Source organism: Zalophus californianus, chromosome 16 (assembly GCF_009762305.2).
Source record: "Zalophus californianus isolate mZalCal1 chromosome 16, mZalCal1.pri.v2, whole genome shotgun sequence".
NCBI classification, from domain to species: Eukaryota; Metazoa; Chordata; class Mammalia; order Carnivora; family Otariidae; genus Zalophus; species Zalophus californianus.
This window is the reverse complement of record NC_045610.1, coordinates 39011340-39023654: the sequence shown is the minus strand read 5'-3', so window position 1 is coordinate 39023654 and position 12315 is coordinate 39011340. Positions and strand designations below refer to the sequence as shown.

At 59.6% G+C, this 12315-nt stretch overlaps 1 protein-coding gene across 2 annotated transcripts; it reads right to left on the bottom strand.

The window, feature by feature from the left end:
* Window positions 1-429: 429 nt before the first annotated feature.
* PPP1R1B (protein phosphatase 1 regulatory inhibitor subunit 1B) lies at window positions 430-9535 on the bottom strand. 2 transcript variants are annotated; one of them, XM_027624512.2, is made up of 7 exons: window positions 8967-9535; window positions 7252-7312; window positions 6912-6934; window positions 6429-6504; window positions 2749-2964; window positions 1338-1457; window positions 430-1251 (listed from the first exon to the last, which is right to left on the bottom strand). In XM_027624512.2, exons 1-7 carry the CDS (start codon window positions 9045-9047, stop codon window positions 1202-1204), a joined length of 627 nt encoding a protein of 208 aa, XP_027480313.2. In that variant the 5' UTR covers window positions 9048-9535; the 3' UTR covers window positions 430-1201. The 2 variants fall into 2 exon arrangements, with proteins under 2 accessions (XP_027480313.2, XP_027480314.2); XM_027624513.2 differs by lacking the exon at window positions 8967-9535 and adding an exon at window positions 7594-7651.
* Between the last annotated feature and the right edge of the window lie 2780 nt (window positions 9536-12315).

Below are 12315 nucleotides of genomic sequence, written 5' to 3'. Positions count from 1 at the left end.
CCACCCCCCAGCCCTTGGGCCCCACCCCAGGGCCGGAAGCGGGGACTGCTTGAGGTTCTTACTAATGGTGGAGGAAATGGGAAAGAAGCCCAGGGGCATCATCATCGTTGGGCCACGGAGGCCTGGCACTGTGGGGAAAAAAGGGGAACTTCCTGAGGGGAGGCCTTTGGGGCTGGGGGACTGGTCCCTTTGGAGAAATCCAATTACTCTTGAAAGTTCTTTTCCCTCCCTGCCTCGTTCAGCCTCCCTAGCAGGATCTAGTACTTCTGTGGTCCTTCCTAAGAGTGCTCTGAGCTTGTCTTCAGGAAAGACCCAGACTAGAGGACTGGACACTAGGGTCGAGGTGGCCACCCACCAGGTCTTCCACATAGGGGAACCCGTTTCCCCCTCCTCCCTCTCCTTTCCCCTGAAAGAGAAGCCTCAGCACGGTTATTTACAAAGATTTATTTATTACGGCACAGGAGTGGTTCAGGCCTGGAGTCAGGGAAGAGGGGAAGGGGGCAGAGCAGCTGGAGGACAAGGAGAACCTGGCTTCCCCACCGTGCGCCCCCCTAAGGACATATACTAGGCGGCATTCCCGGCATCAAAGCACAAACAAAACGAAACAAAGCAGCCTCTGCTAGTCCATCTTCCAGGCACCCAGGCTGGGGAGCAGGGGTGATAAGGGGAAGATTTCCAAAATGTTGAGGTTGAGGAGAAGGATGCCCTGGGCCCTGGTAGAAGCCAGAGAGAGGGGTGGTAACTTGAAATCCCCCATAGGAGAGGGGATGGAGAAGGATCTAAGGGCACCTACAGGTTCTCAGTACCCTCTTTCCCCAGATCTTAGGGTCCTGCCCTGTGGGTTTCCTGTGCCCAGGAGAAGGGTCTGGGGAGTAGAATTGTGAAGGATAAACCTTTGCCCCACCCCACCGCCCACCCCTTACTGGATCATCCAAACTCTCTCACATCCCGCCTCCCTCTGGGTAAATGGGGGAATGACTGGCAGGGGTAGGCATCAGGCAGCAAGTGCCCAGGGACTCTGGGCATCAGCCAAAGGTGGGCAAACAAGCAAACACGGACCAGCCTTAAGTCTTCTAGAAGTCAGAAGCCACAGCCCTAGCGAGTGAGGGGGAAGGGTACAAAATAGGGTGGGGACAGAGTGGGTATCTGGGGAACAGCAATGCCCCCTCCACTTCCTTCTGAGCGATGCAAGGCCGGGTGCCTATGAGCCAGGCTCAGGGTGGGCGGGGCGCTGTGGCTCCTCCCCAGGCTCTGCAAGGCAAGCGAGGGACTCAGGGCTTGGCCACGCCCACAAAAGTCCCAGCCCCTCCTCCCCATGTGCCACCACCAAGCCTCACCATTTAGTGCCAGGTCTTCCACTTGTTCCTTGGAGCTTCCATCTCTTTGGGGCTCATCCAGAGGGGGTGGGCGCTCCCAGGGTCCTTCCAGACCCTGGCCACAAGCTGTCTTCTGCCCAGCTGGGGATGGGAATGAAGGGATAAAAACACAGTCTCTAAGTATCCATTCAGCCGTCCTGGAGCAGGAGCGGAGCCACTCTGACGGCTGAGGCTTAGCTTTCTGAGGGTATCATGGTATAATGGAGAGAACGCTGGACCAAGAATGCTCTCCCAATGACTAGCTATATGAGTTAGATAAGTCAGTTATTACCTCTCTGAAGGGGATGGTGAGAAGGAAATTGCGTAGATTGCCTTAAATAATTGTTAATATGCTGACCAGACCAGCACCGGCACTCCCGGAGTGGTGGCAATTGATATTTCTCCTTGGTAGTCTTGTCATTTAGCCCTCTGCCCTGCTGCTTTTCCAGAGAGAACAGTCTCCTCTTGCTTCCTCTTGACCTGTCCTGAGGGTCTCAGTGGGAGTTGACTCAACTTTCACCTGGAGCTTTTGCTCCAGCGTTGATACCCCACTGTCAGAGATGCAGAGAGAGGTCCAAGCCATTTTGTTTGGGTGCGAGGGCTGGAACACTGCAAGCAGGGTTAGTCGACTGTTTCTCATCCCCATAAATAATGGGACCAGAAAGTTTAACGTGAGCGGGGAGGGGTATATACGGCACAGCCTTCCATAGATAAGGATGGAAAACACAACCATGGGAGGGGCAGAGATCTTTCTGCCTCGGAATTCTCTGGGCCTCAGGACCCTCTGTGGAGATTTCTGGATCTGGGGCTTCTAGCTCTGAGGTCTTTTGTGTAGGTCTTAGGCCCCTCCTTGACCCCTCTCTTCCCTGGCAGTTGGAGTTGGAGCGCAGAAGACTGGGTTGTTCTTGAATCCTAGATTCTCCATCTAGACACTAGAGGGCGCCCTCTCACCTCCAGCCCAGGAAATAAAAGGGGGAGAAACAGCCGCAGGGTCCTGGGAAGGACTTAAGAACCAGCTCTTTGCCTCCCAGCAGAAACCACATCCTACATTTAAAAACACAGGTAATGGGGGCATCGCACTCTCTTAGTTCTCTATCCTGGCATCTCCTGTACTCCCTCACGGCCATGGATGGGAAGTCTTTTCTTGGGTCTAGCCGCAAACCTCACGTGGCTGTAATTCTTCGGGAATAGTGGAATTCCTAGGGACGACCTGATTCGGGAGAGGGTCAGGATGAGAGCAGCCCAGGTATCCTAGGGCACCTGTGGGTGGGAGGGTGGGGAGGCCCTCACCGTGCAACTGCGGTTTAACGTGCATGCAAGCTCTGAGCTGGGAGGGGTGCCCCAGGACACTCAGGGAGGTCCGCATCAGGCTTCTCCCGCTCCTTCAGCTTACCAGGCCCCCTGCTGCTCTTCAGGACTTCAGCCTGGCTGTCCTCCTCCTCCTCCTCCTCCTCCTCCTCCTCCTCCTCCTCCTCCTCCTCCTCCTCATCTTCCTCTCTTGGGTAGCCCAGTTCCCGCAGCTCCCCCAGCTCATCCTCCTCTTCCGAGGCCTGGTTCTCACTCAGGTTGCCGATGGACTGCAGATGAGACTCAGCGATGCGCTGCACGGCTGGCACAGGCGGACCCAGAAGGCAAGGGTGAGCCGGGCCAAGAAGTGGCCCCGTGGAGCTGGAGAGTCACGTGGCCCGGCCCCAACTTCCTTCCCGTGGCCTGGGGCATGGCTAACCCCCCCCCCCCCCCGCAGGGCTCTAGTTCAAAAGCTAAAGGTCTGCTGGGGGGCCAGACCAGGGCAGAAGCAGCAGGGGGTAGACCCTTAATCGTGTTTGGCTCCTAAGCTGTCCAGGGATGCAGACCTCCTCAGAGGCCGGCCCCAGGCAGTTCCCCTGAACCATAGGGCGCCGTGCTGGACAAGACCAGGCAGGTACAGCAGCAGCTTAACATTCCGTGGCTGGGGCACTTGCTTCTCCCAGGTACTGGAGACAGTGTCCACTAGCTGTAGCCCCGGCCGGGAGGCACAGGACCCATGGACCAGGGCCGGCGGGATTTGTCCCTCTGTTTCTAGCAGCATGCCCAGACTGCTGAGGGCTCATTGCTTACCCCGATCCTGCTGGGCTCGGCACCCCCCCCCCCCTCCCGGGCCCTAGCCTGTCATAGACGCCACTCCACACATCTCTGCCCCAGGTGCTGAGATAGGGACAATTCAGAGACGGAGGATGTAACAGTCCGCAGCCAGCGAGGTTTGTGCCTGGGGATGTGGCATGCTCAGACGCAGCCCCCACAATCTTGACCCACATCCCCAAGCTTCCAGCTCCCTCTGTGGTGACCTAGAAAGCAGCAAACACCACCCACCCCCCCAACACCACCAAGGCCTGCTGGGATAGGGCCTAGGAAAGGAACAGTGTGGGCAGCTGAGGAGAAGTTTCCAAAAGATGGAAAGGCCCAGGGGGTTAGGAGAAAGGGGCCAAGGCTGGGGGATTCTGGGGGAATGGCAGGGGTGGAGGGGACCCTGTGACGAGTGGTTGGGGCAGAGGCAGCAGGGGGACCAGGAGTCGGTGGGATTTAAGAGCACTTGGGTAGCCAAACTCACAGCTCACAGACAGGATGCTGAGAAGCTAGGGGCTGGGGTGGTTACAGCTCCTTCTGGGGAGGCAGGCAGGCCCTCCCCTCAGAAAGCCCAGAGGGGTAGATCCAGGCTGGCAACCTCCGGTGCGATGAACAGGGCATCACACTCCTGCCAACTCGGGACAGGCACAGAGGGCGCATTGTGTGTGCCCACTGCCCCGCCCTGCCCCAGGCTCCCAGCCCGGTGCCTCCCACTGGCTCTGGGCAAGCTATCCAGGCAATAAAAATGCAATAAATCGCCCTGCCCTGGCCTTGGGGACATGGCGGATCTTTACCTTGAGCCAAGTGTGAGAGCTCAGCCTTGGAGAGTCCCCCTCAAGCCAAGACTCGGTGTTGTCCACCCTCCCCTGGAGGCCCCCGGCTTTCTCCCCTTACAAACCCCCAACGCTGGGGCGCCTGGGTGGCTCAGTCGTTGGGCGTCTGCCTTCAGCTCGGGTCATGATCCCAGAGTGCTGGGATCGAGCCCCACATTGGACTCCTTGCTCTGCCAGAAGCCTGCGTCTCCCTCTCCCCCTACCCCTGCTTGTGTTCCCCCTCTCGCTGACTCTGTCAAATAAATAAATAAAATCTTAAAAAAAAAAAAAAAAAAAAAAAAACCCAACCCTGCCAGGAGCTTTCCCTTGCCCGGAAAGGGGCTGAAGTCTGCGAAACAGTGCCCTCCAGGTACAGAAGGGTCCTCTGAGAGTTGGGGGGCGAAGGGAGGAGAGGAAGTGGCTGCTCCAGCAAGCGCCCTCTCCCCCAGTCAGGGGAAGAGAGTTTAGTCCCCGTGCCACAGTGACAATAGGTGTGCAGTGCCCGCCCCTGCTGGTGCCCCGGGAGCCTCCCGCGCACCGCGCCTCCCCTCCTGCACTCGGAGCTCTCTGGGGTCTCCTCCTCGCCCTCCCAGCTGTCTTCTTCTCTGTCTGTCCCCATTTCTGGGGCCCTGAGCTCCCCCAACCCAAGTCTCCTTTTCAAAGCCAGAATGTCCACAGTACAGCCCCCAGACTGCCCTGCCTCTCCCAACTTAGTCCCTACTAAGGTGCGGTCCAAAGGGGCAATGGTGGTGGGAGCCCATTTCCAGCCCTTGCAGGGTGCCCAGGAAGCCCCTTGGCCCTAGCCTCTTCACCCCAGCCTTCTGCCCCATGCTCGTGACCAAGAGTCCAAGGGACGGTTCTTGCCCCTCAAATCCACTCAGCCCTCCCCAGCCCAGAGTAAGGAGGAGAGAGAGGTCTTCTGTTCTCTCCTGAGAAGATGCCACCACCTCCCTCATGCCTCCTTCAGGGGCTGGCCTTCCCCCACATCCCTACAGGTGGGAAGTCCTTCCAGGTGCTGCACCCACTGCCCACATGCTATCCCTTCCTCTTTCTGTCCTGGGTGTGGTGGGGAGAGAAGATGCCCTTGCCCTTCTCTCTTCTCCCAGCCTCTCCTCTCTGCTCCTAACCCTGGCAGGCAGACTAGCAGGTGCGCCTGTTGACCTTGGCCGGTGCTGGGAACTCATTAAACCCACCCCAGAAGGAGCTCCCAGCACACCCTTCCGGTCTCCTCCCTCCACAGGAGGAGGGGGCTGGCCAGGCAGGAAGAGCCTCAGGCCAGAGCTGAGGTGGGAGTGGGAAGGCATCCTTTGGCTTAGTTAGGAAGAGACCCTCCCCACGCCCCCAGCTCCGCCCCCAGCTCCACGTCCCCAGCTCCACTCCCTCTCCTCCAGGGGTAGGCGGACTCTAAAGACTCCCTGTGATTTCACACCTCCTCCCCTGTGCACATTTCCTTTCCTCTTCCTAGAATGCCCTTCCATGCCTTGCCCGCCTGTTGAATCCCTTCTCATCCTTCAAATCCAGGCTTAACCCTCCTCTCCTCGGTAACTTGCCCACGACCCTTTGAGGCAAAAGGCCCCAAGAGGGTGGGGGCCAAATCTGACTCCTCCCATTTTGCCTAATGCCCACCAGTGAGGCCTGGCACACACTAGGTGTTCTCTCCTAAGTGTGTGCTCTAGGAATGACTTGTGTTTTAACATAGAAAGGAGAAGCAGGACCAAGAAGCAACCAGTTTGCTGGCCTGAGCAAATGTTCTTCCAGTGGGGGAGGGGAGCCAGAGTTGTACCTGGAGAAGGTGCTGGTTGGGGGCGTGGCGGGGGACATGGGGGGGCACTGGAAGGTGGTCTGGCACACACTTGCAAAGAGGAGGTATAGAGCTGAATATCTGTATGTTGATGATACTTGTCATTTTAGGTTAGCCGCCTCTTTTCTTTCAACCCCACAACCTGATCTGAAGGCCCGCAACCACCCCTTTCAGCCCCTGGGGCCCTTCTTTACAAGACCAAATTAAGAAAGATCTGGTCCCTAAGTAGTGGTTGGGGTACACAAGACAATCCCTCCCCACTGACAAAAGCTCAAAACTTCACCTCCCTCCCCCAGTGTCAGCCTGGTTCTGGGGGTGTCAAGGGGCCAGCCAGACTGATGGAGGGGGGGATAGTACCTTTCAGCGAGGGGGGTGTATAGGCACATGGGTTGGGTCTCTTCGACTTGTGGTGGTGCCCCTCTCCTGAGGCTCTCTGCCGGGGTAAGTGACAGGTTAAACAGGCTCACCAGAGGCCCCCTCCCTTCACCATTCCTCCATTCCACCCCAGCCCTGGCAACCCAGGCCACAACTGTTTTAGCCTCCGCTGATGGGTCCAGCCAGGCTGCCCTGTTGCTTTGGGAGGGTCTTCCATAAGCTGCAACCTGGCTCAGGGCAGAATCCAGGGTTCTGGAGGCCCAGCCCAAGTCTGAGCAGAGGAAAGACAAGGGCAGGGGAGTCTGTACCAGTGGGACCCTGGCGCGAGGCACTCTTACCAAGGTGCCAATGGATATGGTAATGTGTCCTCCGGGGTGGCATCATGTGTTAGTCGGAAGGAATCCTGTCCAGCCCACCAAAAAGGGCCCCCAGCATCCCTCCTTCCAGCTGCCCCTGGAAACTCACCTGGTGAGGGGAGGCCTCCTCCTCTGAGGGAGACCACCAATGAACCAAGGGAAACCGAAGGAAGAAGAGAGAGGACGGGGAGGAAAGGGAAGAGAGAAAGAGAATCGGAATTACTTTCCCCAAAGGCTCAGGCTCTGGGGAAAGGGAAACTGTGCCCTTTCCTTCTGGGTGTTGGAAGGTGCCTGGTCAATAAATGAACCCAGAAGGGTTGGGCTCCCAGATCGTACCCACTCCCCCTCATCTTCTGCTCAGTCACCTACTCATAGGACTTTGGCAAGGGCCCCAAGAAGGCTTCAGAGTTAGGGTAGGGCCAGGGCTGGGGCAGCAGGGAAGGGCCCACCTGGTGAGGAGTGCTCTGAGAGCCGGAACAGCATGGCAGGGGTTGGTCTCCTGCGCCGGATCTAAGGAGATGGAGAAAGAGGTGGGGGGAGGGGAGCAGGACAGACACCTGCACCCCCCCCTCCCCAGGCAGCAGGGAACAAACAGTGCTTTGAAATCCCCAGGGAGCCTTTGAATCAAAGACTGTTAGAGCTGAAAGGAACTCTATAGTTCACGCAACCCCCTCATTTTACAGAGGTGAAAACCTAGGGCTCAAAGAGGTTCAGGCAGGAGCTCAAGACCACACAGCTCACCACAGCAGAGAAAGGAGGAGAAAAGCCCATCACTGACTCCTAGCTCATACCTGTCCCACTCCGTGGCTCCTCCAGAATGGGCATCTCCCTTTCCACCTTCCCCTATCAGGGAGGCCCATCCCCTCCTGCTTTTGCAGATATCAGACCTCAGGAGCAGAAGCTGACTGTGAGAGATGCCCCCCTGGGCCATGGCACCCACATGGCCCTGCCCACCTAAGGTCAGCTCAAGGGCTCCAAAGAAACCAGATCCCGCTGCAGAGGGAGGCTGAGCCAAGGAAGTGCAGACACCTGCAACCTCACACTGAGGCTCAGATGTGGGCCTGAGCCCCAGACCCACCCGGTCCTGGAGGCGTCCCTGGAAGACGGTGTCTGGGTCTCTCTAGCAGTCTCTCTCAGGCTGTAAAACTCTTGGCCCAGTGCCCATAAAAAATAAAGTTGCCCTCCTTGATACATGAGCCAAGCTGAACAGTGCAGGGGGAGGGGGGGCACTGAGCACTCCCAGTAGCTGCCCCCCCCACCAGCTTGGCAATCAGACCAACTGTCAGTTAATTAGGTCCCCTCGGAGCTCCAGGGAAATGCACAAAGAGAACCAGGTGAATGAAGCTGAAACTGTCACCCGCCCCCACTGCCAAGCTCTCCAAACTTCCCTCCAGACCCAAAGCTGCTTAGACCCAGGACCCCATGGCCCCCCTATCTCCCCCCAGAATGACTTGGCTCCACTCTCACTGCTCTGCTGGGTGTCAGCTGCAGCTCAGCAACAAGTGAACACTCTACTTGGGGGGGGGCGGAGCCCTCTTCTCTCCCTCCGTCCACTCCCACCACCTTTGGAGACCTCTCGACCCCCAGGAAGACTCTCCAGAGAACTCAGTACTCTGGGAAGGGGTCTGGCTTCTGTGACGACTGGTCGCCCCCACCCGCATGTTGTGGCTCCGTGTAGGGCCTGGCAGCAGAAGGAGGTCAGAACAAGGCTCTGGAGGCCCGGCCCGGGCACACACGGTGGGACCAGAGAGGGGCAGAGCCTGGGGCGGCGAGCTGGAGGCCGGTTCTGTACAACGGGTCAGTGCACCACCACGTGTCTCACTTCCGACCAGCTCTGGCTGGGGCCAGGGCGCAGCGGTCCCAGTGGCAGCCTCGGTTAGGACACCGTGCAGGGGCCAGAGCACAGTCTCCCCGCCCGGAGTTGGCCCGGAACGGCCGGGGCCCCGACGCTCGCCGCCCGGCATTCTGCGGCCCCGGGAAAAAGTTGCCGGAGTCCGCCGCGAACTTCACGCGCTGCCCCGCGCCCCCGCGTGTCCGAGGCGGCCCGAGACGCTCCGTCGCCCCCCCCCCGACCCAGGCCGGTTCGGCCCCGGCAGCGCCCCGCCGCGGGAGGAGGCGCGGGTGTGTTGGGGGCGCTGCCGGGGGTGGGGCGCGGCCCCCTTACCATCTCCACCTGGCGGGGGTCGAGCTGGCTGGGGGGCGCGGGCACCGAGAACTGGATCTTCTTGCGGTCCTTGGGGTCCATGGCGGGAGGGATGGCCGGCGAGGCTGGGGGCGCGCGTCTCGGGGTCCCGGGCTGCGGTCCCGGCTCAGCTTCCCCGCGCTGCTCGGGGCGCGGCGGCGAGCGCTGGCTGTGCGCTGCGAGGGGGAGGCGAGCGGCTCACGCTCAGATAAAAATACCGCGCGCCGCGAGGGGAGGGCGCGCGAGCGGGAGGGGGTCGCGCCGGCTCCGAGCGCCCCCGACTCTCGGCTCTCGGGCTCGCCCGCCGCGCCCGCCGTGCGGGTCCCCGGGCGCCTGCAGCCCGGGCTCCCGGCTCGTGGGCTCGGGGTCTCTGTCCCTCTCCCTGAGTCTCGCCTCTCCCTCCTTCCCTCGCTCTCTCCGAGGGTCTCTGTGGGTGTCTCCGCCTTCCTCTCTCTCCCTCCCTTCCTCTCCGTGCGCCTCTATCTCTGCCTTTCTCGATCCCTCCAGGTCTCACCCTCCGGTCCCAGCCTTGGGGTCCCCGGCCCGCCCCTCGGCCTGGGACTGGCGCCCGGGGGCTGGGTGGGAGGGCCCAGGGGGAAGTGGCCAATGAGCACCGAGAACCGTGTTCTTCCCGGGCCGGGAGGAGGGTGCGGAGTGTGAGCCAGGACCCGGGGAGCGGGCTGGGGGCCCCCCTGCCGTCTCCCGAGAACTTGAAGCTGCATTATTGATGGAGTCCAGCGGGGAGGATAATGGGGGTGGGGTGGGGAGGCCGAGGCGGGAGGTGTGGGGGGAGACGGGCAGCCGGGAGACGGGACTCTGGCTTTAACCCCTTCGTGGCCTGGGTCCTTGGAGTTTCACGAGGAGGCCTGGGAGGTCCCGGAGAAACTACCACCAGCATGTCACGCTGTGAATGGGGGTGTCCTAGAGAGCCAGAGAGTGTGAAAGAGCGGGTGTGTGGGGGAGGACACGTGTCAGTCATCATGGCAGGGAGTGTGTGTGAGTGCCAGGGGGACTGTGGTGCCCGTAGCTAGGGAGCTTGTATGTGTGTGGGGGGGGGGGGGTCCGTGTGGCATGAGTGTGTGTGAGTCTATGTGAGTAAGTGTGTCAGAGTGTCAAGGATGCGGGTGTGAGTGGCAGGGTGTGGGAAGGCTGTGTGCTGGGGGAGGGTGTGGGTGTGGGGGAGGATGTCAGAGGCTGTCAAGGTGATGGGCTGGCGTGTGGCAGCTTGGGAGGGGTGGAGGGGCTGTATCCACAGCTCTAGCCTGTGCAGAAGAGGGGGATGAGGTTGTGATCCTGGGGGGCAGGGGGGGTTGTGTTCCTGCCCTGATGTACCCTGGGTTCACATGTCTCCGGTCTTTTCTCCCCAGATCTAAAGCCGGGGGGGGGGAGCCAGAGCCAGCCCGGGGGGACAGAGTTGGGGGGCTGCCTGTACCAGTACACGTGCCATCACATGTGTGAGTTTGGTGCATTCGGGAACAGAGCTGGGGGAAGGGGAGAGGTGCATGTGCTCATTTCGGAGGTGTGAGCCTCTCTCCCTTTGCCGGTGTTGGTGTGTGTCTCTGGAGGGGAAAAGAGAGAAGCTGGTCCTGTGTGTTAGGGTGGGTTAGGGTGTCCCTGTTTATCTGTCCAGGCCCTGGGTATCTCTGCAGGCCTATGGGAGAGCACCGGAATGCTTTTCCGTAGCGTTGAGAGGGTGCATGTGTAGATGAGTACATAAGAGTGCGCCTTCCTGGGGCTCTGTTTGTGTTGGCTGTCCTCTCTCCTGGTCACACTCAGACCTGGAACAGCCAGGAGCACTCCCCTTGCCCCACCCCCTCCAGCAACTTTTCCACTCCTAGCCCCAGTATGCTGGGTCCTTGGCAGAAGGGAGCAAGAGACCAGAGGAGTCTTGTGAAAACGGGGTCAAGGGCACAATGTTGCACCCCCCAGTCACCCAGAGGGTGGCAGGAGAGCAGAGCTTTGCTTACAGGAGCTGGGAATCCTGGCCACTCAGCTCCACTACCCCCCAACCCCAGGCCTGGTTCAAATCCCACTGTGTTTGTTGACTTACATGCTTGTCAGGGAAACGGCCAGATGCTGGGTCGTGACCCAGGGGTGTGGGCATCTCTGGCAGCCCCTGGCTTGGCCTAGACCCCTCTTTCAGGGGCAGTGTGCTGGGGAGTGGCAAAGAGCAGTTTGGCAGTGCCTTGAGAGCATAAATATGGAGGTCCTGAAAGTCAGAGGGGCACAGGAAGGGCATGTATACCTGATTGGCCACTGGACCAAGGTGAGGGTGAGGGGCCTGTGGCTTCCAGGGCTGGGGAAGTGGGAAAGTCCTGGAGCAGGGTGAAGGGGGACAGAGGACAGCTGGGTGGGTGACAAGAGGACAGGGACAGAGAGGCATCACCACCAGTCACACCTCAGAGCCCATCAGAGTGAGAAAGCCTCGGGGACCATGGCAGCTAGGCTCGTTTGACCAGGGAGGACTCATCTATGGAGGTTCTGCCAAAAGGATTGGCGCTCTGGGAGGCCATGAGGGAAAAATTCCCCTGACCCAGGCTGGGGCAGCTGGGAAGGTAGACTCCCCCTCTGAGCTAGGCCTGGAAGATGGGCTCTTTGGGGTGGATGGGAGGGTTTTTACCCTCTTCTCCCAGCCTTCGCCCAGGCCCCCACAGCTCTGGCCACAAAACCTGGGCCACAAGGGGGGGGGAAGCCTGGCTGACGAAGGAACAGGCACAGGGACAGACAGGAAGGGGGAGGAAGGGAAGAAGGAAGACAGAGACAGGAGGTGAGAGAGAGAAGGTGGGGAGGCAGGACAAAGTGAAAGGAGAGAAAACACATGTGAGAGATGGAGAGACAAAGGGAGAAAGAAAGCCTCACCATGGAGAGAGGCAGGAGACAGAGATGGAAAGAGAGTAAAAATAGCTCAGCATTAAGATAATTGCAGCTCACAGTTCTGCCCTCCGTTAGGAATTAAATGAGGTTTTATTACTTTGATTTTTCTCTCCTGGATCCTACGCGACTTCTCAAGAACTTGAGGAAAAGTTTTTCAGGTGGGCGGCCAGGTGGCGGGGGCTGCGTGGGTGACGGAGGAGGAAGGGAACAGGACTTCTGGGAGCGGGGGGGATGCGGTCAGGGGCAAGGGGTGCGGTGGGACTTGTGAGGGTGGGGGAGCCCCCGTGGGAGCTGGGAGATGTGGCCAGGGTCAGGCACATGGGGGCGGGGGACTAAGAAGCAAGGGGCCAGGGTGACCTCCATTCTCTTTGACTTAGAATTAATCATATGCAAATGAGATGTAAAAATAATGTGCCACTCCTCAGTTATTATTCTTGAGTTAGAAGCACAGGCGGTT

What these genes read in the sequence shown, in the direction of transcription:
- PPP1R1B (XM_027624512.2), bottom strand. Translation starts at nt 9,047, where the DNA reads ATGGACCCCAAGGACCGCAAGAAGATCCAGTTCTCGGTGCCCGCGCCC. An exon ending in AGGAGGCCTCCCCTCACCAG is followed by an intron (nt 6,505 to 6,911) that starts GTGAGTTTCCAG and finishes TTACCCCGGCAG; the next exon opens with AGAGCCTCAGGAGAGGGGCA. An exon ending in TACACCCCCCTCGCTGAAAG is followed by an intron (nt 2,965 to 6,428) that starts GTACTATCCCCC and finishes CGCCTGTGCCAG; the next exon opens with CCGTGCAGCGCATCGCTGAG.